The 27,467-nt window shown below is 47.9% G+C and overlaps 1 protein-coding gene and 1 long non-coding RNA gene across 8 annotated transcripts in view; one reads left to right on the top strand and one right to left on the bottom strand.

The window, feature by feature from the left end:
• TCF7 (transcription factor 7) overlaps nucleotides 1-25,879 on the top strand; it is a 72,106-nt gene extending 46,227 nt beyond the window's left edge. For 2 of the 7 annotated variants that reach the window (XM_086852158.1, XM_086852157.1), the window contains exons 4-12: nucleotides 3,750-3,882; nucleotides 6,889-6,979; nucleotides 11,499-11,585; nucleotides 13,265-13,375; nucleotides 13,593-13,755; nucleotides 13,963-14,070; nucleotides 16,635-16,683; nucleotides 18,166-18,238; nucleotides 22,138-25,879. In XM_086852158.1, coding sequence (XP_086708284.1) covers nucleotides 3,750-3,882; nucleotides 6,889-6,979; nucleotides 11,499-11,585; nucleotides 13,265-13,375; nucleotides 13,593-13,755; nucleotides 13,963-14,070; nucleotides 16,635-16,683; nucleotides 18,166-18,238; nucleotides 22,138-22,438 — 1,116 coding nt within the window. In that variant the 3' untranslated portion in view covers nucleotides 22,439-25,879. The remainder of the gene's footprint in view (nucleotides 1-3,749; nucleotides 3,883-6,888; nucleotides 6,980-11,498; nucleotides 11,586-13,264; nucleotides 13,376-13,592; nucleotides 13,756-13,962; nucleotides 14,071-16,634; nucleotides 16,684-18,165; nucleotides 18,239-22,137) is intronic. The other 5 variants (XM_086852160.1, XM_086852159.1, XM_086852163.1 and 2 more) reach the window with 3 other exon arrangements.
• LOC147650366 (uncharacterized) lies at nucleotides 15,862-22,527 on the bottom strand. The gene is made up of 6 exons (XR_015276822.1): nucleotides 22,415-22,527; nucleotides 22,114-22,162; nucleotides 20,213-20,334; nucleotides 17,981-18,388; nucleotides 17,707-17,886; nucleotides 15,862-16,630 (listed from the first exon to the last, which is right to left on the bottom strand). It is a non-coding gene; the product is annotated as an uncharacterized LOC147650366 (long non-coding RNA).
• Nucleotides 25,880-27,467: the final 1,588 nt, after the last annotated feature.

The following is a 27,467-nucleotide window of genomic DNA, read 5'->3' as shown; positions in this document are numbered from 1 at the left end:
TCCTTGATGGTCATCCTTCCCCACCAGATCTTTATGGCTTTAGAGAGTAGAGAAGTTTTTGAGTGAGGCAAATGTAGAAGGGTCATGGGGAAGGCAGCTCTTCTTACTGGTGCAGTGTGTTGTTTTCCACCTGAACTCACTGGAAAACTTTGAGTGATTGACCTGCAAGTCTTGTTGTACCACAGGTTACCATTGAACCACAGAATGGTTTGGGTTGGGAGGGACCTTAAAAATCATCTCCTTTCAATCTCCTGTCATGGGCAGGGACACCTTCCACTAGCTCTAAGCCTAGTCCAACCTGGCCTTGAACACTTCCATGTTTAGCTTTGTTGGGGAGGAGGACAGCCCATGCTGTACTCTAACCACATAGACTTCCTGCTTTTCCCTGGGGAGGCATCCTGCAGATCAGCATCAGAACAGTTCATCTGCCTTTGGAGTGCTCTGTGTCTTCTGTCATTGCCCTGGAAGCTGTTCTCAGTCGTCAGGCAGTGAGGCTGGCTGGTGAATGGTGCTGTGCCTTGGGTCAGGCATGAGGCAAATGGTGAAGAAACATCTGCCCTACTTTGAACAGAAGAAATGCTTGAGTTGAGGTTTTCAAAACAGCTCAACATTGAGCTTGTTCTGCTCCAGTGTCATGTTAGAATGTACATGTGGAACTGCATGGCCCTCATTTAGGCTTTGTTGCGCTTAAATAAGCTAAACCATAGCTAATTTTAGAAATATCACTGAAAAGCTCTTCTTCATCTCATTTCATGGCTAAGAATAGGAAGAGCTCAGAGCTCCAAACGTGTTCAACTAAGCAGGAGCCAGCCCAGTGCTGCTCTCAGTGGGAAAAACCACATAACCCATGGTCCTGCTGCAGGACAGGAATGCCTGTACCACACCAGTTTGTGCTGGGAAGGGGGGGTTACATTCCCAGTAACCCAGCATATGCAGTAAATCTAACCTGTTAAACATCAGGAATTATGGTTTTCATTCATTCTCCAATGCAAACCTGCATGCCTCTTGGTTTTTATTTGCATGAGCAAACTTTTGTGGGCAAGGCAGATGTAAAGCAGTGTCTCCATCAGTCTATTTTCCTTTCTGCTTCATGGGTTTCCTCCTCAGAGAAGGGGTACAAAACACAGGACCTGTGCAGGGCTCCCAGTTCACTTGGAGCAGCTGGGATAGATCCAGGACAGGTTGATCAGAGCCACTCGCTGTGTCTCTGCCTCCTTCACCAAAGCCAACTGGAGCTTTGTGCCCATTCTGCCTAAGCAAAATCATTACCAAAGTGAAAGGCACCTGTGGATTGAGTCCAGGGATCCTAAATGACTTGTCAAAAGTCACACAGCAAATCATCTGTGCACATCCCAGTGAGGCTGATGAAAACTGGCTGGCATGCCCAGCTCCCAGCCCCTGGAGAGCTGTCTGACCTGCTCTGTTCCCAAATTCACCCTTTTTGGAGTGCTGTTGCTCCTGTTTCTTTTTGTGGATATATCTGGGACAAATCCTAACATTCCACCACCAAGATGAAGTCAGTTTGGATTTAAAGGCAGCCATGGGCGAAACTGGGCATGTCGGAATCAGCACGAGACGCTTGAGGCAAGGAGGCTGCGTGGATGGCAACGAGTGTGTGTGTGTCTCTGTGTCTGTGTCTGTGTGTGTGTGTGTGTCTGTCTCTGTGTGTCTGTGTGTGTGTGTGTGTCTGTGTTTGTGTGTGTGTGTGTGTCTGTGTGTCTGTGTGTCTGTGTGTCTGTGTGTGTGTCTCTGTGTGTCTGTGTGTGTGTGTCTGTGTGTGTCTGTGTGTGTGTCTGTGTGTGTGTGTGTGTGTGTGTCTGTGTGTGTGTGTGTGTGTGTGTGTGTGTGTGTGTGTGTGTGTGTCTGTGTCTGTGTGTGTGTGTGTGTGTCTGTGTGTGTGTGTGTCTGTGTGTGTGTGTGTGTGTCTGTGTGTGTGTCTGTGTGTGTGTGTGTGTGTGTGTCTGTGTGTGTGTGTCTGTGTGTGTCTCTGTGTGTGTGTGTCTGTGTGTGTGTGTCTGTGTGTGTGTGTTTGTGTGTGTGTGTGTCTGTGTGTCTGTGTGTGTGTCTCTGTGTGTCTGTGTGTGTGTCTGTGTGTGTGTGTGTGTGTGTCTGTGTGTGTGTGTGTGTGTGTCTGTGTGTGTGTGTGTGTGTCTGTGTGTGTGTGTGTGTGTGTGTCTGTGTGTGTGTGTGTGTGTGTGTCTGTGTCTGTGTCTGTGTCTGTGTGTCTGTGTGTGTCTGTGTCTGTGTGTCTGTGTGTCTGTGTCTCTGTGTGTGTGTGTGTGTGTGTGTCTCTGTGTCTGTGTGTGTGTGTCTGTCTGTGTGTGTCTGTGTGTGTGTGTGTGTCTGTGTCTGTGTGTCTGTGTGTCTGTGTCTCTGTGTCTGTGTGTGTGTGTCTGTGTGTGTCTGTGTGTGTGTGTGTCTGTGTCTGTGTGTGTGTGTGTGTCAGTGTGTGTCTGTGTCTCTGTGTGTGTATGTCAGTGTGTGTGTGTGTCTGTGTCTGTGTGTGTCTGTGTCTGTGTGTCTGTGTGTCTGTGTCTCTGTGTGTGTGTGTGTGTGTGTGTCTCTGTGTCTGTCTGTGTGTGTCTGTGTGTGTGTGTGTGTCTGTGTCTGTGTGTGTGTGTGTGTCTGTGTCTGTGTGTGTGTGTGTCTGTGTCTCTGTGTGTGTGTGTGTGTGTCTGTCTGTGTGTGTCTGTGTGTGTGTGTGTCTGTGTCTGTGTGTGTGTGTCAGTGTGTGTCTGTGTCTCTGTGTGTGTGTGTCAGTGTGTGTGTGTGTCTGTGTCTGTGTTTCTGTGTGTGTGTGTGTGTGTGTGTCTCTGTGTCTGTGTGTCTGTCTGTGTGTGTCTGTCTGTGTGTGTCTGTGTGTCTCTGTGTGTCTCTATGTGTGTCTGTGTGTTCCTTGCAGCTCTGCAGCCCTTCCAAACAGCTTCCCCTCTCTCTGCTCCCACACACACGAGGAACTTCCTGTTGCTTTCACCAAAAGTGCCTTTTCCGAGGTGCTCTGACAGCCATGCTGTGCAGAACCAGGAGAAGCTACAAGAGGAAACAGATTTTTATTTGCTTACTTTTCCTGGATTTTTTTGCATCTCCAGCATTACCTCAGCTCCCTCTGGTCCTCCTCCAGCCCTGGAGCTGGGTCCAACAGGGATTTCAGCCCAAGGGCTAGCTGGTGACCACGTCCAATTTTCAAAGGCATTACCCTCAGCATTAATGGTGGCCTTGGCAGAGCTGGGTTAATGGTTGGACTTGATGATCTCTATAAAGTCTTTTCCAACCTAAATGATTCTGTGATCCTGTATCTGTCTCTCCATGACAGCCCTGATTAATAAAGCCCAAACATGACTTTCACAGGGAATATGAAAGATTCACTGTTAAAATCCAGATTTAGACCCTGTGGTAGTCCAGGATAAAGAACTACAGCTCTGCATTGGATAACACACTTGAAGCATTCATCCTGGAATAAAAGATACTGGAAATGAATGGGAAAAAAGTTCTGAACTTTGAAAACTTCATGCTGGTGATCTGTTTTCCACTTATCCAAGAAATCATCTCCAGCTGGTTTTCCTGCTTGGTTTATAGATTTTTTTTGTAGGATGCTGCAGTGTTTGTTCAGTAATTTGTTTAGTGTTTATGTAGTGTAATTTTAGTTATTCCCAGCCTTGCTGGCAACAGCAGGACTGCAGAGGGCACTGGCCCTCCTTGCTGGTGGATCTTGATGACTTCTGAGCCGTGTCCATCCCTGTGTCTTGCAGTCCAACAAAGTTCCCGTCGTGCAGCCGTCGCACGGAGTGCACCCGCTCACCCCGCTCATCCCGTACAGCAACGACCATTTCAGCCACGGCTCCCACTCACCCCACTTGCCCGCTGACATCAACCAGAAACAAGGTAATGGCAGGGCTGGGACCTGTGTGCTGGGAGGGGGACAGAGCTGGAGGTGCTGAGGCTGGCACCTTCCTGGTCCCAAATCAATGAGAAAAATCCGGGCCTTTGGTCAGCTGGGACATTTCGTAGTGGTAGGAGGTTATTTAGCTTATTGGGAATGATTTGTGATCTGATATGAGCAGTTTGATACCAAAAGTGCCAGCCCTGCTGATGGAGTGTGCTCAGTTCCCTGTACAAGCTGACCTGAACCCTGAGACCAGACCAGAGCCTGCATGATAATGCACAAGAGTCAACCAGAAAATGGAAAGTAATATTTCCTTTGACTCATACCCAAACTCTTGTCAGGTTGTCATTTTGAGAAAATGCTTGAAACAGGAAATATTTTGACTAAACAGGATTGGTGTCTGATAGTTGACTGGATTGTGACACGTGTGTCCCCATAGCCACAAGATATGTGGTTGTCACCTGGTTTGGCTTTTTGTGCTCCTGTGTGAGCCCAGGCTGTGTCAATTGGCTCATGGGGCTATGGAGGAAAGTACAATACTCTAAAATAAAGATGTAAATACAAGTATGTGTTGAGGAATTCAGCCCAGTCCATCATTTCATCATTCTTCATGGCTTCCTGGCAAACTGAGTGTAAAATCAAACTTTCCTCAACCTTACATTAGTGCAGAACATCTGTTCTGATTACCCAGGCTTCTACACAAACCTGGGCTTGATTTCATGGGAAAGCAAGCAAACTGGCAGTTTTGTGTCAAACTGCATTCAGGAAGGAGGTCAGTGTCCACCAGAGCCCAAAAACCAGTGCCAAAACAGAGGCACAAAACCAACTGCTGTGATTTGGGCAAGGGCCTCCACCCAGGAGTGATCCAAACTGTCCCAGAGACATCAGCTTCACCAAGTTAACATCATTGATAAAACAATGGGTTATTGAGGATACTCTTGGCTGGAGGACTCACTGAATAATCCCTGGTCTGAACCTGGAGGCCACATTCTGGACTCATCAGGGATGCTGATGGTTTAGGTCTGGTATAAGAGATACCCAGGCACATCCTGGTTGAATTCAGGCAGCATGTTGCTTGTCAGCCATCAAAGCATAATGAACTCAGCAGAAAAATAGGAAGAGTTAACAAAATAAACCTACTGAAATCTCATGTAGTGGCTGAGAAACACTGAGACAGTGTGCAAGAAAGCAGCCCAGCACACCTTCCCCACACTGCCTTTGCTGTACCTGGCAGAGCTCTGCCCCTCCAGGAGCCACTCACCGTGAGCTGCCTCCTGGGACTCCTGGGAAACCTTAAGTGATACAAGAGCACTTGCCCAAGGGCAGAGCTGGTTATTATATCCCTCTGTGGAGGCTACAACTGGCACTGGAGCAGTCCCTGAGCATTCACCTCTGTGGTGGGTCATTCTAGGACACTGTTGTTGGGCTGCCCACCTGCAGCCTCTGTGCAGGCACTGACCAGTCTTCCCTGCCCGTTTCGCCTGTACTTCTACAGACACAGGGAGTTTGTCCCAGAGACTGCCCCATGTGCTATTCAAGGAAAGGTTCAGCCTTGATCCTCAGCTGGTCTTGCCTTTGTGGTGCAGCTGTGATCATACACACCCTGCACTGCTGGGGTGAGAGTTTTCTTTCTGTATTCCCCCTGGATGTGCCCCATCTGTGTTTTCATCACTGAAATAGCTGCCATTATCACCCACTGTAAGTGCTTGAGACTCACTCTCATACTCATTCTCACAGCATCCCTTTAAAGTTTCTCACAGTAGCCCAAGGACACAAATGAGGAAATACAAGCAGGAATTCTGAGTCAATGGCTGGTGCCCCAACCACTGGGCCAGCAAGAATAACTTGTGCTCTGACTTACGCAACTCACAACTCATATTGTTGGGGGTGCAAATCTGAGGATGTTCCATCAACTGCCTTGTGCAGGGCTGGTTTTGTTTGACCCTCCATGGACCACTGAGTCCCACTTGAAGCAAATCTCATACTGGGTTACATATTCCTGTCAGGTCAGTTATACATTTATTTTAGCTGACTCCTAATAGAATGCTTAGAATCTGTTGGCGTAATTCCTAATTAATAAGGTACCATTCATATACCTAGGAGAAAAATCCAATTGCAATTGCTTGCAGCTCATCACCAAATTAGTCCATGTGTTTCTCATCTGGGGCAGCCACTCAACAATCCCTGTTCCTGTGTTTGTCTGAGGGTCGATAGCAGCCATCACTACACCACACTGTTCCAGAGCTCAGCCCCAGCACCTCTCCAGTTTCCCAGTGCAGGGGTCAGCTGGAGGCTGTTTTTGCCAGTAGCACTGTGGTTGTCTGAGTCCCACCCGCAGCCCCAGGCAGCACAGGATGTTTTCCAGCCCAGATAGGAACGGAGTGGAGCGATGCTGCAGCTGTGTCCCCTGGCCATGCTGCCCATGCCAGCAGCTTTGAAGATCACACAGGGATTCCCCATACAAAGGGTGAATTCCCAGCTGGCACCATACCCACCTCCACAGTTCCTTGGCACCAGCAAAGCCGCAGAACACTTGTTTTGAACTCAAATTGCTTAAAATGAAGTTGGAAGTGTTGCCTGCTGGAGCATCCCCACTGCCTGCTCATGGGGGGTCCTGCAGATGACTGATGGAGAGGGAGCATAGGAATGGCCTTGACTGAGCACTGGGGTGGACTCGCTCTCTGGGAAGGGCAGAGAGGTGCCTGGAGTCAGCCAAATCCTTACCAAAGCACGGTCCTGCTCGGCCTCAGGTGGCATGGGGCAGCTATGATGCTTGTGCAAGAGCAAGATGCCTCCTCCACCCCCTCCTTATGTTTGTGATTTTGCAGCAGTGTGGATGACCCACCACACCCCCACAGGGAGAACCACAGGAAACACCATCCTGCCACTTGCAGATAGCTATTTCATATGGCTGTCCGCAGGAGTTCATAGATGGAGCAGTCAGGGGGTTGGGAGCCAGGGAATGCAGGTCCAGGTTCAACTCCTCTCTTTCTCCCTTCTTGCAGGAGTGCACCGTCCTTCCCAGACCTCAGACATCCCTGGTTTCTACCCCCTGCCCCCCGGAGGAGTCGGCCAGATCACGCCGTCGATGGGCTGGTGAGTGAGGAGGGCTCGGTTCTGTGCAGCCCCAGCCCCACTGGATGTGTGGGTTGGGGATGGGTCACTGAGCCAGCCACTGCAGCCGCTCTCCGTGACCTCCACGGTGCTTTCCTCCAGCTTCATGCCTCCTGTGTGCTGTGTGAAGAGGGAGGAGAATTTAGCCCTGTCTTGGAGGTGGGAGCAGACCTGTGGAGAGGCTGAAGGCTTCGTCCTGGCTGAGGCATCCCTGGAGAGGGGTTACAACCTGCCCAGTTCAGAAGTGACTTCTGCTTTACATCTGTCCATGTGGATTAGGGAGCCCAGAGAGAGCTTCCTACCCACCCCTCCTAATCACAGCAAAAGCCTCTTTTTTGAGTAGGAGGTAATTTTCTCCCTCCCTGGACTTTTCAGCACAAACAGTGCTTTTCCTGAGCATGCCACCAGCATGGAGTAATCCCGTGGGATGCTCCATCTGCCAGGCCATGGTGTTTCTTGGGATCTGACACACAGGAAAAAAGTACATCATGGCAGAGACCTGCCAGATAGCAGCCTGGGTACCTACAGCCTGGCTACAGCTTAGTAGGTTACAGGTGGTAACCACTGCTCCAGCAGCCATGGGAAGGAGAGACCATGAGCTGGAGCACTCACAAAATGTACCCCCTGCATGCACCATCCCTGCAGAGCATCTTGCAAAGCACAGCCTGCTGGTAAACCTGCCCCAGGGACACAAGTTAAAAATACACCATTGTGTTCTCTGTGGTCATTGCCACTGGCTTTTGTCCCTGTGACCATGAGCACACTGAGAGAGCGTGTCTGGCAGGTGCTGCCATGTGGGCATCATCACTCCTCAGATTAATATATAATCCCCAGTGATGAAGTAGGAACATGGCAGAGGCTGACAGGGAGACTGGTGGCTGCAGGTGGCAGTTCAGGGTTGCTGGGATGAGGAGAGAGTGCAGGGCAGGTGATGACAGGGACAGTTTCCTGCAGTCCTGGTGGATAAAACCCTGGCAAAGCCTGGCAGAGAGCTTCACGTACAAGAACCTATTGCAGAGTGGGAAAGGGGAAGCTGCTTAAAGCACAAAGGAAAATGTTAGCTTTTGCTTTGTTTTGTTTATGAATTTCATGTTCCAGATATTTAACCACAAGGAAACAGAGGATGAGGCCTTTGATACAAGGTCTGGCTTCAAAGAGATTACATTTTGCCTTCTGTGCTAAATCTGCTACTCTTGGGTGATGATTTAACTTCTCATATGATGTGATTCATCCTCAGGAAAAACAAGGACTAGGGTGACTGTGCTGTAACATGAAAGAAATAGTTGGAGCAAGGAGAAAGGAGCCTGTTTGTCAAATGGAATGTCCACTCCTGGGTTAGAATGATGCTGTTCAGACAGCCCTGGGCTCATGAAGGGAGAGCAGTCTGGTTTTTTATGGAGATTTTGTGGGGCAGTTGGTGGTAGAGAGAACTTTGTTGGTTGAGAGCTGCTCCAGCTTTGGTAGGGTTTGGCAGCCTCCTGCAGCCTCATCAGATGCCTTCATTAATGGCAAATAGAGCAGATACAGTAAAGCAACAAACGGCCTGACATGCAGAGAGGAGCACCTTGAGGCACATGTGTCTAATAGAGCTTTTGCTCATTCTTTTCCTTGCCCAAAATGTGTGGAAAGAGCCCCAAACCCACTTGTGGAGTGCCCAGTCCTCAGCTGAGGCTCAGCACACCACTGTGGGTGGGTGCAGAAGCACTGAAGTTCACGGCAGCAGCAGGCAGCAGGGGCTGTGTGCCAGGGGTGGATGTGCTGGGGATGATCATGCCGGGGATGTATCCCAGAGAAGCTGTGGCTGCCCCATCCCTGGATGGATCAAGGCCAGGATCTTGAGCAGCCTGGTCTAGAGGAAGGTGTCCCTGCACACAGCTGGGGATTGGAACTGGATAATCTTTAAAGTTCCTCCCAACCCAAACCATTACAGGATTCCGTGGCTGTGCTGGTGCCACCAAGTCAGCTGCCAGGCCAGGGCAGCTACACATGGGAAACAACTTTTCCTCCACAAGCTGGCAGCAGGAGCTGGGCAGAAACTGGTTTTGTTCTCACTGAGCGTTTCAGGAGGAGGAGCTGCAATCACTCTCTGTAATTAAGCTGGGATGACAGTCAGATAAAAGCTTTCAAAAGTCCAGTCAAGTGAGTTTTGCTTCTGGGAGCCTGGCAGTTAACATTAGCCAGGAACCTGCAAATTGTGTCACTCACCTGTGCCCGGGGCCAAGCAGTGGTGCCATGGCAGCCTCTCCTCCACCATCCCACAGCCTGTATTCTGAACCACCCTCCCATCACCAGCTGATCCTCTGGAAACAGGCTGAGAGAGCTGGGATGTTCAGCATGGAGGAGTTTCCAGGGAGGCCTCAGAGCCCCTTCCCACACCTAGAAGGAGTTTATAAAAAAGAGGGAGATGGACTTGATATATGGGCAGATAGTGATAGGACAAGGGGGAACAGTTTTGAACTAAAAGAGGAGAGTTGGATCAGATGTTAGGAAAAATTTCTTTACAACAGAGGGTAGTGAGGCCCTGGCACAGGTTGCTCAGAGACACTGCAGCTGCCCCATCCCTGGAGGTGTTGATGGTCAGGTCAGACAGGGCTTGGAGCATCTGGATCTCATGAAAGGTATCCCTGCCCCTGGCAGGAGCTTGGAATGAGACAAACTTTAAGGTCCCTTCCAACCCAAACCAGTAATTCCTTGATAGGGGCTGTAATCGTGCACTCCCAACCATCAGGGACTGATTTTGCAGTTGCTTTAATTCACATGTCAGAGGGACTTCAGATGAAGCTGCAAGTGCCCAGCTCCATTCCTATACCAATATCCTGGCCTCTGGAGTAACACAAGTCACTTCTGGATTAGCTACAAGTGTTTTCTCAGCCCTGGGGCAGTCGCCTCCAACTTCAGAAGTTGTTTCAGTTTCCCGGTGAGCAGCAGCACTTGCCTGTTTGTTGGTGTGTTTATACCCTCCAACATCTGAGGGCTTGGAGAGGGCTTCTGCCTGCCAGGGTGTAAACAGCCCCAGCTGCCTTTCCTGCAGACAGATCCCACAGATTTCAGTCAAACCAATACACAGCAGCAGGAACAGGAGCCTCCTTCCTGCCCAGCATAGCTCAGGGGTCTGACTGCTGCCCTGCTGTCATTATTCCTCTTCAGGGCAGAAACCTGTTTTTAGCCCCAAAAAATCTGAGGCATCCAGAAGCTTGGGTCCTTCACAGTGCATCATACTTAATGATAATGGAGTTTTTGTGGATTTTTTCATCATTAGAGCTGAAAATAGCTGGTCCTGGGTTTAGGTACAGCTCTGTGCAGCCTGGCCAGAGGAGTGTGAGTACCAGCACAGTTGTAAGCACCCCATTGTGCCCCATTCCTGGAAGTGTTCAAGGCCTGGTGGGATGGCATTTGGAGCAACCTGGTATAGTGGAAGATGTCCTTGCTCATGGCAGGGTGGGTTGGAATGAGATGAGCTTTAAGGTCCCTTCCAACCTAAAGCATTCGTTTATTTTAAGGTCCCTTCCCAGCTAAACCATTCTGTAATTCTATAATCTTGGTTTCCATGTGCAGTTTGAAGCTAGAAGCATCTTTTGGCAGGTTTGCAGAACAAGCCAAGGTATTTTTGAGCTATTTCCATATGAAAATGTGAGGGTTCCCTTGCTGGGAACAGCAAGGAACTTCCTGCATAGTTATTTTACTATCTCAAAAATAATTTCCAGCCCCAGGTCTGATACATGCCTGGTCCCCAGTATGAAACAACTTTCAAAAAAGAATGCAGGACTGAGCTTTTGTCTTCTTTGAAACTGATAGGTGTCCTTAAAAGGATGTGCTGGGGAAACCAGAGCGTTCCTGAGGCACAAAGGCAGGGTATGTACTTTCTCTCCAGACTGCGGGAGTCTCCTGTGCTTGGGGCATCACAAAGTAGATGAAGTTGGAAGTGACCACAGTGGTCATCTGGTCCAACCTCCCTGCTCAAGCAGAGCTGTTCCAGAGCACATGGCCCAGGATTGCATCCAGACAGTCCTGGGATATCTCCAGTAAGGGAGGCTCCACACCCTCTCTGGGTCACCTGTTCCAGTGCTTGGTCACTGCACAGTAAGGAAGTTTCCTCATATTTATCCTCCTGGTGCAGCTTCTTATGCACCACACAGAGATTCTCAGCAGGCTTTAATTTTTTTTTTGGTCCCACTGTGCTCTTTTGAGCAACTTCTTCTGTGCAATAGCAACATCTGATTTTTCATCATGCCTCTGCACTTTGCATTGTTAGCAGGTTAACTCAAAGCTGCAGTGTTAGTCAGTACCAGGGGCAGAAGGGGGTCAGAATTGTATCCAAGCTTTTAGGAAGGCCCAGGTTCTCTCTAAATAACATCCAAAGCCCACACTGCTCCTCAAGCCTAAGGGACACCGAGTGTCTGCCCAACAGGGGCATCAGTGCTGAGTCCCATTAGCAAAGGGTATCTTTAGGAAATACCACGTAGCTGTGGATACTTTATAGACTCTTTCTTCCTGATCCCAGGCAGAGCCAGTCTGTCTATCCGCTCCCGTCATGTGGATTTAGACAGCCGTATTCGTCAGCGCTTTCTGCTGGGGCTTCTTTCTCCAGGTGAGTATGAGCTGTGTGAGACAGGGCAGCTCGGCTGGTCACGCAGCTTGCAGTTTGTGCAGCAGGAGCTTGCAGCAGACCACAGCCACCCAGGGACAGCCACACACCCTGCCCAGGGCAGCCGTGGGAAGAGAAGGCACTTTGAGGCAGTGTCTGGTTCAAAGGGTGCTCAGGGGAATGTTGAGGATGAAGGATGCACAGCGGTTGGGTTTTATTCAGCAGAACTCTAAAGAGAGTCAGAAACTCCAGCCTTCAGCTCAGTTTTGGGAAAATGGGGTGGAATTCATGGCTCAGGATTTTTCTCCGTGTCACTTCCCTAATCCTGTTGTGTCCCTGCTGCCGTCACCGCTTTGCTCTGCAGAGATGGATCTGGTTTATTTGTCTCAGCTTTAAAAGCAGGACAGGAGGGGGCAGTGATTTGCTGCCCTCCCATCAGCACAAGTCATTTCTGTGAGATGTAAATACAGCTTCTGCCTTCAGGTGAGCAAAATGCATTCCCTGTGGATGGGAATCACAGAGCCCAGCTCTTCCAGGTGTGCTGCTGGCCAAAGCCCCTGTGGCTCCATAGGGATGCCAGGGCCACACCAGCTTTTGCTTCTGCTTCATGTTGTCCTGAAGAGCTGTTAGTGGAGATTTCCCACAGGAAGACCATACAAACCCTTGCTCATGCAAACGCTGCTTAGCCATGCAGAAACCTCAATCCATACAACACTTGATCCATGCATCCCTTGATCCATGGAGCCCCTTAGCTCTGCAGAAGAGGGGAGGGAGTGCTGCCAGCCCTCCTTTCTCGCAAGGTATCACTTGTGCACAGCCTCAAAAGTGAAGGCAAACAGAGATAATGGTTCCCTGTGGAGCCCCAGTAGCCTTCCTGAGCTCCTGCTGCAGGATTTTGGGCTGGATTTTGCAGCATTGCTGCAGCCGAGAAAGTACACCTGGTCAGATAAGGATCAGACTGTGCTGGAGTATTAAATTAAACAGCTTTTCTTTTCGTGCCAGCATATCTAATGAACAGTTCATCTCCCATGGGCAATTCTGCCATCTCAAGCTGCAGTCATAAAGTGGCAAGCTTGGCAAAGCTGACTTTGCTGGCTTTATCCTCCAAAACTCTGAAGAGAGCTAATGAAGCCTGAGAGCTAATGAGACCTCTCGTGATCTCAGCCCATATTGTGGGAGAGCATTGCTTAGGCAAGGTGCACCTCCTAGAGTTGCACTTGGGTTCATGTTCAGACTTAGACTATTTCTGTTAAAAGAAAGATGCGGGGTGGTCCTAATCTCTCCCATCCAAACCCCAGGTTGAGTTTGTTGTTCCTGTCTGCAGTGCTAATGAGATACTGCGACAACAGAGATCTGAGTAGCTGAAACTGCTGAGTGAAAGTGCCCTTGATCTCGGCCAGGCTGGTTCCTGTTGCAGGCAAGTTCCCTCACTGTGGCACCGGATCCTTTCCATCCACACGCCCAGGGCTTCACCAGCCGTGCCACAAGGGTGACCAAGGGTGGTGGGCACTGCCTGCTCCCCGCCAGCCTGGCAGCTCCTGCGTGCTTTCCGTGTCCTTGCTTCCATCTGCTTCCGCACAGCAGAGCGCGCTCCGAGGGACGCCGCCCTGGCTGCTCGGCACCCGCAGTGTCCCCAGCCCGGCTCTGCCCTCCTGGCACGGCTCACCCGCTCTCTGTTGCAGGTTCACCCACCCACTGATGCTGGGCTCTGGCATGCACACCACTGGCATCCCGCACCCCGCCATCGTGCCCCACTCCGGCAAGCAAGAGATGGAGCACTACGACCGAAACATGTGAGTGGGAAGTGCTGGCTCAGCAGCACCAGCAGCTCAACACCCATTTCATTTATCACTCTCAGTGCTCAAATGGCAGGAGGATGGGTAAACATGGAGCTGTGCATCTGAGGAGCAAATCTCAGGCCACCCCTACCTGCTCGTGCTGTTGGGTTGTTTTGGGGTCAAGTCTTCTGGTGGCTCTGATGCTGACAGCCCCTCCTTTTGTCCCACCAAGGAAACCTCAACCAGAACCAAAGAGAGAGAAGGAAGCCAAGAAGCCCACTATTAAGAAGCCCCTGAACGCTTTCATGTTGTATATGAAAGAAATGCGGGCAAAAGTCATCGCTGAGTGCACCCTGAAAGAGAGTGCTGCCATCAACCAGATCTTGGGAAGGAGGGTAAGAGCTCACGGGGCCCGGTGTCATCACCTAGTGCCACATCCCTGTCCCTTGCAGCTGCTATTAAGTACATAACAAGCACCTGCTTCAAATCTGGGTGCTCTTATCCCATAAACATCGGGTGCTGGATGTGCCCTGGGGCGGGGTGGCCTCGGTGGGCTGGGCTGGGACAGCAGAGCCATGCTTCACTGCTGTTTGTCCTTGCAGTGGCACGCACTGTCCCGCGAGGAACAAGCCAAGTACTACGAACTGGCTCGCAAGGAACGGCAGCTCCACATGCAGCTCTACCCCGGCTGGTCTGCCAGAGACAACTACGTGAGTGCCACCGTACTCAGACCCCCACCCTATGGCATGGCCCACAATTGGCTGGGGGGCTGGCTGGTGTTCATCAAGCACCTGGTCCTGGCAATGCCTTTCCTGGAAGCACAAGAGCCATAGAAATTCACATTTCAGGAGTATTTTGAACACCCTATTGCCTGTCCAAAGCGTGAACGATACAGCCCCCAGCAACCACAAGCATTTATTTGCTTATTGTCCAAGCAAATAGAAATAGGAAGGGAAGCTTTTAAGTGCTGTGGATATATCTTTGGAAATACAATTCCATGGAAGCAAACTGCTCTGTGCATCTTGGACAGCAGCTGAGGTATCTGTGAGGGTGGGGAGGCCCTGGCACAGGTTGCCCAGAGCAGCTGTGGCTGCCCCATCCCTGGGAGTGTTCAAGGTCAAGTTGGACAGGGCTTGGAGCAACCAGGTCTAGTGGAAAGTGTCCCTGCTCTTGTCAGGGTGTTAGAACAGGATGTGTTTGAGGTTCCTTTCAACCCAAATAATTCTATGATTCTGTGATTTAAAATAGTGGCTCTTTTTGTAGGGGGTCTTTTTTTGCGACTTTCATGTCTGTTTTGGTATTAAATGTCTAACAAGCTCATTAGTGAACTGAAGCAAAGCATATATAAGTCTTCAGATGTCTGTCCATCCACATATCTCCATCATTTCTCTCATAGATACTTTCTTACCTCTGGGAACTATGCAGTGAGTGCCCTTCCTTCCCACACTGACTCCAGCCCTTGTCCTTCCAGAATGACAAAACTCCACCAAGGGCAATGCAACGCCCCTAAACAGACCCAAACCACCCCAAACTCCCCCCAAAAACAGAGGGCAGAGATAATTCAGAAACAGCAGATGTGATGGGAAGCCCCCAGCCCACACTTTGATGGGCACACATCTGGAGGGCATCAGCATTGCTGAGAGCATGGCACCATCTTCCTCCAAGAGCAAGCACATCCTCCATGGAAATCCCAGTCCTGTAACATTTTTATCTGGTTCCTTGGGGAACCAAGGGCTGATTCCTTTCTACAGAAGATAGATGACATGCTCCAAAAGTGCATATTGGTCCTCCCAGCACTGTAAACTAGCTGGTTTGGGTGTTGAGGTTGTTGGTAGAGATGCTTTTCTCTCCAAAGTTGAGCAGGGTTGAGGAGGAGGAGGAAAGTAGGTCTCTTGTGCAGCACATGATGCAGATATCAGGCAGGAAATACAGTTGCTCCCTCACTGAAGAAAAAGCTTACTGCAGCTCAGAGCTTTCCACCTTCACTCAAACCACAAGAAGTCATATAAGAAGTCACAGGTCAAAGGCAGCCCTGGGAGCTGCCTGTACCACACAACCAAATTTTCCCCCATGCTGCTGTGCCCTCATTAAACAGGGGCTTTATTAGGGGACGAGGGGAGCTGCTGCATCTTGTGAATCAGAGAGGCAGTTTGGGATAAAATAGGACTTTTTTATTAGTGAAAGAAGAATGAGAGATGTGTCCAGAATTGCAAAAGCACTGAAATAGATTAGTATTATTGAAAAATAAATTTCTGGGGATTTCCTAAAACTCTCTTTCCCATTTGGAGTCAGGGAATATCAAGCACCAGTTTCAGTTTGGGTATAAAGCACCACATTAAAGCACGTTTTGGAAATAGGAAAGGTTCTAAAATGGATCAAGTGCTTTTTAGAAACATAAGGAGGAGAAATAAGAATATGACAGGAGCACATGAGCTATTAATCATACTCTCTCCACTGCATGCAGCAAATCTTGTTTCATTCTATTAACGTCATTAAACTTATTAATTAAATTATCACTTCATTAATTAAAGCAATAATGGGTAGGATCCCCAGGTGAGATGCATCAGAGTTTTGAGGAGTTTTGGTGGGAGCTGGCACAGGTGCTGAGCAGCACAGGCACAGGCTTTATTTCAGCTGGTTTACATCCACTAACGTTTTCCCTTACACTTTCTGACACAGCCTGCAGCATAAATCCGGGTCTTAGCTGTGTGTGCAGCGTAGTCCTGGACTCAAAAACCAGAGCATGGAGCAGTGTGTTGGGAAGAAGATGGAGCAGACATGGGGGTAGGAGTGGGGACATGGCTGCCACCGCCTCTTGAGTTTATTGCAGTTTCTAAATATGCACAGATCTCATGCAAAGTGCTGAGCCAAAATGCCTGTGGTGCTGGATCTGGGGGTATTGGAAATGAGGGTTAATCCCTGAGAAAAGGCACAAGCCCAAATGAATTTGTGCTGTGCAAAAGCCATAGCAAGTGCGCAAAAACACGCTTGGGTTTCACTTTGAGAGTTCCTCCTGGGTTTCTGTTTAGGAGCGTTGGAATGGGAAAAAGGGAAAGGAAGGGGACACCCTCACAGATAAACCTGAATAGTCCCTTTGCAGCCTTTCCCAGTTTGTCTCCTCCTGGAATGGGCTGAGCCAGCAGCACCATGGCTCTTACCGGATTTTACCTGGGAGGCAGCAGCCATCCCCAGCATCTAGTCCAGCCCCAAAAGCTCTACACAGCACCCTCAGGTTTCTGGAGCACAGGTGACAGCTTTTCCTTTGATTTCCTAGGGGAAAAAGAAGAGACGAACACGGGAAAAGCAGCAAGATTCCAACTCAGGTAAGTGCGTGCAGCCTGGCAGCTGTTCCTGCTTTCCTGCTCAGATGGGAGAATCCAAAGCAGTTGTTGTGTTTTCATTTATTCTCCTGAGCTTAACTAGAGAAATACACACTCTTTATTTTTTTAAGCTATGGTAAATTAACATTTCTCTGACTTTTTAATAGACATGTTGGATTTAGAACATGGGCAGTATGTGAAAACTGAAAAGATTAGATTTTGGCAAATGTATAACTTCATATAAACTATCAGACCTACAGATGTTATTAACTAAAGAAAACTCCTCTCAAATACATCCATATTGTGTGTGGTATGAAATGCACCAGTGGTTGGACTGAAGATCACTCATGGGACTACTCCAGGTTTGGTTGTCATTTCAAAGCAATGTGGAGTTGAAGCAGTCATACTAAACCCCACCTCCCTGTTCCACCCTGCTGATTAGAAAAGGCCATTTTGACAGATTGCAGCTGGTCACAGGCACATTCCCATCATCCAAGTCTATTCATGTGCTGATTTCTGAAGCATTTCAGCCATATCAGGAATAAATATTATCTGTACCAATAAACATTCATTAAAAAGGGAATCATTATCAAGAGATGCATCCCAGTAATACCTTCAGTTTAATTAACACTGTTTATCTCATTCAGTGCCGAGTCTGATAAGAGAAATACAAGCTTTTAGGCTTTTATGTAGAGTGCATTGTATATTTTTATATATCCATATATATGTCTTGTCTGTGTGATGCAAAAATGATAATTTCACCTGTTACAGATTGAGAGCTAACTACTCAACACAACAAGACACTGATGGTGGTTCAGAGAGAGAGGCTGAATCCAGAACAGAATTGTGCTGTTCCAATCTCATTTACAACACCAGAGAAAAACATGATGTGCCTGAAATCAAACTGGGCTTCACCCTAATGAGTCCTGTAATTATACAGTAAAATAGCAATGGTTTAGGAAAGGCCATGGAGAACAGCTTTTCCATTAAAACTGGAAGGGGTATGATGGGGGCAGAGTGGAATACCTGGGCCTTGGTCTCCTTGGTGCTAACTCTGCTTTCAGCCTGCTTCTGCAACATTTCCTCCTCTTTCCTCCGTGCACAGTCCGAGCTTGCTGGCAGCCTGCATAGTGCTGCTGGAGAGGCAGGGAGCAGGTAAGGATGCAGATACAGGAGTCACCTCCGGGATTTAGCAGCTTTTCCAGACTTAAGAAATTTGAAGAGCTGTGAATTTCCCTTGAATTGTCCACCTTTCCCAAACCACCTCCAGTGCCAGCAGTGATCACTGATGCTTGCCTACCGATCACTTTTTTCCAGGTGGTGCCAGCGTCATTCTGTAGCAGAAAATAATGGGATTGTAGTCTGTTAGTGGTGTGTTCAAGTGGCTAAAATGATGTTGCCTCTTTTCTTCCTCGTGCTCCTCCTCCTCTTTGTGCCTCTGCCTTGCCCATTCTCCGCCGCGTGCTTCTGTGCTTCTGTGTTCAGATCCTGCCTCTCCTAAGAAATGCAGAGCTCGCTTTGGCCTCAACCAACAAATGGACTGGTGCGGCCCGTGCAGGTGTGTATTGGCATCTCGTCACTGCTGGGTGTTCCTGGGACAGTGGGTTCAGCTCCAGGTGTTGTTCTGCAGCCATCCCAGCACCAGCGAGGGCTGCTCCATCCAGGCAGGGATGGGGTGTGATCTGGGCATCCTCAGGAGTTTTCTGAGCTGCAAAGGACAGGCTGTACTCTGGGATTTTTATCCCTTCCAGGGCAGTGTTGGTTTAGTGCTGTACATCTTCCCCAGCTGATGGACTTCCCTGGTCTTAAAAGCTTATTTCCAGGATGGAGACCTCTGTGACCCTGACATGAGGGGTTTTTTTTCCCTCCATTAGTGCTTTCCAATCACATTAGTGGCACCCTAGGGCCAGCAGTGAGGATTTAATGTGTTTCTTTCTTCTGTTTATACTGGGCTAACAATGTATTTCAAGATCCAGCTCTTCCTGAGCCTTAAATTTTGCAGTATCCACCATGGGTGGGGTGGGACAGCCTCAAGCAGCAAAACAGAGCAGTGCTGTGCTCCTCGGGCTCCCAGAGATGGATTTGGCCATGCAATAGTAAAGTTCCCATCAACCAAGTGCTGCTTAGCTCAGATGGGCTGCAAAGGCAGCCAGGCAGAGAAAGCTCCTGAGAGCTTCTGGATCTGGGTGCCATAGCAGAGAGACTTCAGCTTGGACAGAGGTCTGCAATTTGCAGTTTTACACCAATACATTGAGGAAAAAGGTGGAAGTAAAGTACTGCTTGATGTCTTCACTTCAGCTTGAAGTGACTAAAATAATTTAGTCAACTCAAATCTGGCCCAGACCTTGCTGCACCCCAACCTCCAATCCGTGTGGCTGAGCCCCATGTGAGCTCCCCTCCTGCACCTCAGTGTGCCACAACAGCCACAAACCCTGATTGTTTTTTACTCCCTGAGTAGTGTCATCAAGCACTGTTTTTTAATTAAGAATTCAGACAGAGCTCCCGTGGTGTCTCATTAATACTGGACTGTCCAGAGGGGACTGCTGGCGCGCCCCATGCCTCCTGCAGCTGTGCCACCAGGCTGAGTGCCCATTCTTACATGGACACTTCTTCCACCTTCCCTCTGCCTCCATTCCAGCTCTGAACTCAGCTTCTTCTCTGCACGGCTTCCCAATTAACACAGGCTGCTGGAGTGCCCAAACCTTGGCATGTTCTTCTTGTGTCCCCTGTGTAACCTTGCCCTGGTCAGCCAGAGCTGCTCTGCAATTCCCATACTAACGTGCTGCTGCCACTCAGGGGCTCCTGTCCAACGTACTCTGCTCACCTGTAGAGAGAACAACTTCCTCAGGAGGATTTCTATGCCACAGGAGAAGTTAACTCCTTAAGACTGGGTGTTCCTGCTCTAGAGCTTTCACACGCCTCCCCCATACCCTGGACAAACACTCCAAGGTGCTGTAGTTTCCAAAGGGAGAGGGATAAATTCCCTTAAACAGAGAGGAATAAACCCCTTTAGCTGTGTAACACCCACCTCAGCATAACCCATGGACTGGGCCATTATCAGCAGTCCTGTAGTATCACATCTGCTTTTTTTCTCCCTGTTATTTTAAATCCAATGAATCAATGGGCACATTTCTGTAATCTTAAACAGGTCATTGAAACTATCCTGCAGCTACTCCCAAGATGTCTCTGGGAAACACAGCTCCTCCTCAGGCTTGTCTCTGGGGAATTACTACCCATGGAAAATACCCTTGAGTTAAATACTCAGTTCAGCTGAACTGTCATGTTTCCTATCGCATTAATTGGGTCAGCATGGCTAACGATGGAACTGACAGCAGTAATAGCACTGCTCTTGTTCACATCCAGTGCAAGTCATGTTTAATACTGGACTAGTTAATGCAGTCTCACCCTATCTGGTTTTTCATTAGGAAGATCAAAGAAAGGTGTGTGCCTGCATTAGTGAGTTCTCCATTTGATCCATTTTCTTCAAATGAGACAGCTGAGGCAGGGAGCCAGGTGGGAGATGTTCTTTTACCTGTTTTTAGCTGTAAAGGCTCCAGCAGATGAATTGTCCCTTCAATACTATTAAGGTGACATCTTTTGTTTGAGGATCTACACTGAGGTGCTCAAGGACCCAAGGCAGGTGGCATGAGGGATCTGTCATGTGGAGAGAAGGAAAAGCAGCTCAACAAAGAGTGAACACAAGATAGTGTGAGGGATTAACTCTGGACAACCAGGGGTAGTTAAAATAATCTGAATGTACAAGACAACACCTGGAACTCAGGATAAATACTGAACAGGATGTGAAGGAATCATGGCAAAACCCAGCTACAGGAAGAGTGATGTGTGACTTGTATTTTTGATACCCCCAAATCGTAACATCCAAACAAGTGGGGAACCTGAATGCTTCTTCCAGGAGGGATGAAGGGAGGCTGGTCCTTGCCCCCTCAGGCAGGTGCTGCTCAGTCCCAGCAGATTTCTTGCTAGAAGAGCAGGAGTGGGTGAGGGAGCTGCCCCCAATGGGTACTGTCCTGTAAAAGCTCCTTTGGGTCAGTAAAGCCATCCCTAGATGATGAGCTCTGTCACATTTCACAGAATGGAAGCATGAGTCTGTCACCACTGCAAGACCATTCCTATACCCTTCTGGCAAATCTTTCTCCCTAGTGACTGCCCATCTTGCATTTTGTACCAATACTCCACTTCCCAAGGGAGAGGCCATGGCAAACATTTCCTCTCCAGGAACCCTGTGGGCTGAAATGTAATTGGTAACTCTCTCAAGGCTCATTTCCCCGTAGCTCAGTGAGCAAGTTAAAGATGATCTGCCCTCCAAGGAATAACAAGTCCTCTGAAGACCTCAGGACTATTCCAACTTTCAAGTCAGGCCCTCAGACACCCTCAGACCGTCTCCCTCCAACCATTCCCAGGCCATTTCCTTCCCTTTTCCTGAATGGTTGCTGAGCACATTTCTGCTCAGCTGTACCATTAAGTTGTCCTTGGAGGTAAGGATGAATGGGAAGTACACTGAGATGCAGAGACAGAGTAGAAAAGAAGAGCTGAGAGCTAAGGCTAGGTTGGATGATACTTGGAGCAACCTCTGTCTAGTGGGAGATGTCCCTGCATGTGACTGGGACATTGAAATGGGATAAGCTTTAAGGATGCTTCCAACCCAAACCAGTCCATGGTTCCAGGTAGATTATACTGTGCACAGGGCTAGGAAAGTGCCGGGAAATGGCTCTTGGAACCTTCAGATTTTGGGATGAGAAAAGCAGAGACTGGTGTGAAGGGCAGTGTCCTAGCAGAGCACAACCTGGTGCTGCTGCTAAGCACAGTGGTGCTGACATGCCCTTGTGACACCAGTGCACACAACTGTCCCTGGGCCCTGCGTGGGCTCTGCAGCAGGTGGGGAGGGGACCCATGGTGGGGAATGCTTTAGTCCTGAACATGTGAGATCCAGGCATCCACACAGAAATCGAGCAGTTGGGGTGCTGGCTGGTGAGGAATGACCTCACGGGTTGGATTTTTACTATTATTTTCATTTTTATTTTAAATTGTTTGGGGTGTTTATTATTATTTATATTGTTATTTTAAATTTCTATTGTCTCACTTTGTATTATTATTTTCATCTTTGTATTATTATTTTCATAGAAATGAAAACAGCAAAAAAGGAAAAAAAAAGCTTTGATAATTATTATTATTTTGGGGTTGTTTTGTTGGGGTTTTTTTTCCTTTTTTGTTGTTTTTATTTCTATTCCTGCATTTTGGTTTTTACTCCTGTTTGATGCCCTCCTGCTGCTCTCTCCCGTTGCGGCCGAGCCCCTTCCCGCGGGCCCCGCTCCCGGCGCGCCGGCGCCGCCTGGCGGTGTCCCCGCAGCGCTGCAGCGCCATCCCGGCCCTGCGGATCCGCGGGGGTGCCCGGGGGGCTCTCCCGTTACTTACAGAGGCCTCTCTCCGCTGTTCCAGGAGGAAAAAGAAGTGCATTCGGTACCTACAAGGAGAAGGACGCTGTGCCAGCCCAGTTTCTTCCGATGGAAGTGCTATAGACTCCCCTCCATCCCCACCGGACGCACTCCGATGCATCCCCTCTGCCTTCCCGTCAGAGCAGCTCGCAGCCCCCGCCAACCCCGCACACCGCGACCAGCCCGACCCCTGCCCCATGTCCGCACACCTCCCGCCCGCCTCCGGCCCCTCCAGACCCGGCGCCCGGCGCTCCCCGGCTCCAGCCGCGCCCCCCGCTTACAGCCGCGCCTCCTCGGGGACATAGTCCCTCGCCACCGCTGGCCACACCGGGCACTCCGCTCGCCCACCTGGTTCCGCTGCCCCTGGACGAGGACCAGAGGCCCAGCCAAATCCCCACTTCACTGTAAAATATGCAAAGTTTGGCGACAGGATGACTTAAGAATGATGGAAAACTCACTTGGTTGTGGTTTTTTGGAGGGGAGGGGTGATAAAGATAGTAAAGCAATTCTTAAAAAAAACAGGTAAAAGAATAAGCACTTGCCAAAATTTAAAGTGCTGATGAGTAAACAAGCCTTTTGTCCCTGCCCTGTGATGGTTTTTTTTTTGCATTTTATTTTTCCTGTTGTTACTGTTTGTTTGGGGTTTTGTTTTCTTTTTTACTGCATTATCTCCAAGGGTAGCAGAGAGCAGAGCCACATCCCCAGCTTGCTGCTGTAGGTGGTAGGTGCTATCAGTCTAACCTTGGCTTCCACTCCCTGCCATCCAAGCTACTTCAAACTGTAGTCACTCACAGATCTCTCATATCCATTACACCACGGAGCTGGAAAAGCTGGAATAGGAGTATTTTTTAAAAGCCCATATGTCTGAAAAGGAAACATAGTGATGCCAGCATTCTGATCTGACCAGGTAAAAGTGAAATTAAATATTTAAACCAATGAGGTTTTTTGAACTTGTTTGAGAAGAGGAGGATGATGCTTGAAGGTAATGGGTCTGTGTGCAGACATATCCCATTCCCCGGTTGTACAAGGCAGAAGAAAAGGGAGCACCAGCTGAGCAAAGGAGCGAGCACGGACTGGAAGGCTGCTGGAAGGGCTGGTGGTTGCTCAGGGCATTGGTCAGGTGCAGGGTCTGCCCTGCTGTTAGGAATTGTCCTCTGCAGCTGGGGATGGTCAGAAATGCCACCAGACTAACTGGCCAAAGCCTCAGAAATCAGTCTGTTGGTTTTGTAGGCTGTGATGGAGCTCTGCACCTCCACAGCAGGAGCAGGGAAGGGCATGTGGGGAGCCAGCAGCCCAGGATCACACCGGCCCAGGGCTGAGGAACACGCTGGCCCAGCGGGGCCTTTGAGCAGATGGGGAGAGGTGTGAGCTCTCCCATCACGGGGCAGTGTGGCAGCAGAGCAGCACTCACTACCCTGATCTGGGCCCTGGCGAGATAAGAAACCTCTTTTTCATGATTCAGTGTAGAACTTTTAAAAAAAAACTTATTCTAGCTTTTTCTAAAAGATTCTCCCTCCATTCCAATGATGATGCCAAATGTTAATGTATTCTCTTCAGCTTTAAAATGTTTACCAGTTTCTGGTATTGTATTTATATTTTGAGTTTGATAAAAAACACTGTGGATGGATTATGATCTCCATGAACTGATGTAAATCCCAAATAATTCCAAGTTCTGGATTTACTTCAGGTTTACAGTCTTCTGAGAGACCACAATCTAGTCCAGTGCAGACTTTTTTTCCTGTTTGAAAGAAATATATTCCAGACTGCTGAAGAGAAAAATGACACCACACAGAGGTAGAGGGGGCACTATTTTTTTCCTACTTGATAGATGGGTACTGAATACAAATTACATAGTAATATTATTGTAGAACTGCAAGAAATTTAAGATGAACTTTATAATGTACAAACTATTTTTATATTTTTTTCTTAATGCAAAAAACACAAACCATAATTTTTTACATTGGATTAAACGTAACTTTTTAACAAAGTTTATGCCTCAAAGATTTAAAATTAAAAAAAAAAAAAGCCAAACCTAACTAGTCTGTAGAGCAGCTTTGGGTTTAGTCCCCTTAGATAGTTTTGCTTATAGTAGTGTAGATTTTTTATTTCTGGTTTTAGCTTAGAAGATCTCAACCTATTTCTTTATTCCTCTCCTGTGTAAATGTAGCCTCAGAAGCACTGACAGAAAGCTATGTGCATAAACCTGACAAGTTTGCAAAAAGCCATGTTGAAGTTTGAATCACTTTAACCCTTGGAGAAGTAGCATTGCCTGATCCAACGCCAACTGTACACTTGTGTACTGACTGCTCTCAGAGGGTTAATTACATAGCACTAGATCAATATGCAATCTGCTCATTTTAAATTATTTTAGCAAGCTTAGCCAACAGCATTTTCCAGTGTTGAACAGAGGAACTCAGTAGACTTGCCAGACCTGACATGGTCTCTTTAATCATTTGATTTTCAAACAAACAAAAAAAACCCCAGCTTTAAAAAATGGCTATGTCTCAGCTCTTCATTTGTCACTCTGAGACTCTCTGCTGTAAAAGTGTCACCTACTGGAAACACCGCAGATGACAGACCAACCACCACAGCCTGGTGTATCCCATACTGGCTGCAAGGCTGGTGTAACAACACCCAACTGGCACTGTGTGGCTGGATGAAAGATGTAACTTAGCAGCAAAGCAAAGGCAGGTAGAAAACAAAAAGCAGATGTGTCTAAATAACATCAGAGAAAATTTCAGGGAAAGTCCTGATCAGTATTAAACTGGCCGAGGCATCCAGACCAGCCCTCATTCATTTCATGCCCCAGGACTTTCACCCACTTATTTCAAGGCTCCTCTGGCCCCTCCATGGTGTTGTGAGTCCCTGCCTCGACCAGCAAAAGGCTCATCTGCACTACAGCCTCCTCTCACTATTGTTATTCCAACTGATTCCTGCAAAAGCTCCTTAGTGACACCTAACACCTCCTTTCCAGGGGCCCTTCTCCAGGCCCTCATGCCAGGGAAGCATTTTCAGAGCCCCAGAGCTGGAACAGTCACACCCACAGTGTTGTTCTGCCTGTGCTCTGCTCTATACATACAGGTTTATGGCCAGACTTTACCCTGTGCTTCCAGCTACTGCAGAATAAACTCAGAATATCCACTTGTCATATACTATACTCGGTTTATACTGGGGTAACTGAGAAAATTCCATTATTTTTATTCCAAAACACAGAAAAAGCATCTTTAGGCTGCCCCTTTCCAAGACAAAACAGCATGACTGACTTCTGTTCCATGGCCCCACAGCTGATAACTAATGCCAAAACAAAGGTATTAATACCAAAAAAGTGTCTTTAGACCTGCCATATCAAGTGTTGCTATTTTGTGTTAATATTCTTTTTTAATAGAAGGAAGACTTTGCTCTGAAGTTTTTATCTCAACAAGATTTTTTTTTTTCCTAGTTATTTTACAGCAGTTTTAACTCTTCCTGAAGTACATATTTGAATTCCTGGAATCAGTATGAATGTAGAAATCATGGAAGTACCACTTCATTAAAACAAGTAAAACCACTGTATGTATGTAGCAGGGATAAATGTTTTGCAGCTGTACCTTCATTTGTCCAATGACTATCCATCATTTGTTGTAATTTTTTTACTTCACTGAGTTTGTATTTTTTGGCTTCTATGTTCAAAGTATGTTTATAGCTTTATAAATAAAGTAATTGCCAGACTGGCTGTTCAAAAGAGGCCACTGGACATTATAATGCTATCAAACTCTCAAGTAACTATTTCTCAGCATTCAAGAGGATTCTTGCTTGCTTTTGTTTTTTCCCTTCAGCATTTGTATGTTTGAACAATTTTTAGAATAACCGCCTTTAACCTTCAATGGGTAAGACTGAGATAGTAAGCCACGGTATACAAAGAAAATAGTTTTTGTACAATTCCTACTAACACCTAGCCTTCTCTCCCTCTGCTCCCACACTTAATCCCTTTATCCAAGAGAAGCCTGATCATGCACTGAACTTGGGAAAAAAAAAAAAAGTTAGGGTAGCACCATACAAGTTAAAAAGCAACAGAAAGTTTAACAGTGGGAAATCAGTCTCTCCTGCTTTCTGGAATTTCAGAGCACACAGCCAGCGCCTGTTACAGCAGCAAGGAGCAGGTTCAGCTGAAGCATGGAACACAGACAGCAGCCACATGACAGCACAAACTCTCAGCATCTCCCCAGTGTCCTTCTCTACAGCTGAGCACTAGTATTACTGGAGTGGGTAAGATAACTTGATAAAAAAAAAAAAAAAAAAAAAAAGTTTTTCCTGCTGACATCCCTGCCAGGCAGCTACAGAATTTGAATCTGGCTGAAGTCTGAGTCAGTACTACAGGGGAATTTCAATTAGAGAAAGTAAGTTGTATGAAATCCTAACTACCAAAAGTAGTGAGAGTATTACAAATCTGCCAAAGCTACACAACACCTTGAGCACAGAGACCAGCCCTCCCTTACACATCCACAGGTGCCTCAGTGCCAACAGCCAAGTGTCACAACCTGGAGCTTCAGCAGAGGCTCCAGCACTGCACATTTGACCAGGTTTTGGGCCAGCTGCTCTCACTATAATCTCAGGTGTGGTTATGCAGGCACAGCACAGTTGGAGCAGTGCAATGAGGAAGATAAACTCTCTTCATTTCTCCCTCACCTTAAAGCAGCACAAGGCATCATGCAAGGCAGTATCTGCTGACAGACATGGACATTGGGCTCATGACAAGCACCCAAAGGAATTTACACAGGCTGCTGCCACCAAACACAATTACACCAGGCTTCTGCATTAGCTACAGCACTCAAGGGGGAAACAAGTGTACTGTGGAACACTGCACACAGAGATGGATTTATTTCTTGTAAGAATCCAGCCTAAGTTGAACATTAACTACAAACATAGCCACAGAAATGACATCACATTTTCCTCTAGTAGCACTTTTAAACTAATGTGCATTATTTGCAATACAGGCTGCTAGAAAGGCTTCAGCATGTCCAAGCATAGCAGTGGAGTACTTTATGCCCACTGACAATGTCTAATACACCCAGTATAATGCACAGCAGCACAAAGGCAGGCCCTGCAACCTCCTGAGCAACCAGATATGAGGAGCAGTATCCAAAGCATGGGTTGAAAGGCTGCTTTAGAGGAAATTCTGAATGCTTTCATAATGGCTACATCCAAAATTTAGGTAAATCTTGGTAAGCCATCAAAAAAATCTCTCTCTAAATTTAACCATCACCCAACATCATCGCAAAGTTCCCCACTGTGTCTGACTAGTACCCTATATTAGTCTTTAAAAAAAAAAACTCTACATTTGTTTTATTTCAATAA

Source organism: Cyanistes caeruleus, chromosome 15 (genome assembly GCF_971803275.1).
Source record: "Cyanistes caeruleus chromosome 15, bCyaCae1.hap1.1, whole genome shotgun sequence".
NCBI lineage: Eukaryota > Metazoa > Chordata > Aves > Passeriformes > Paridae > Cyanistes > Cyanistes caeruleus.
Note: the sequence above shows the minus strand (reverse complement) of the source record. Positions and strands in the feature narration are given on the sequence as shown.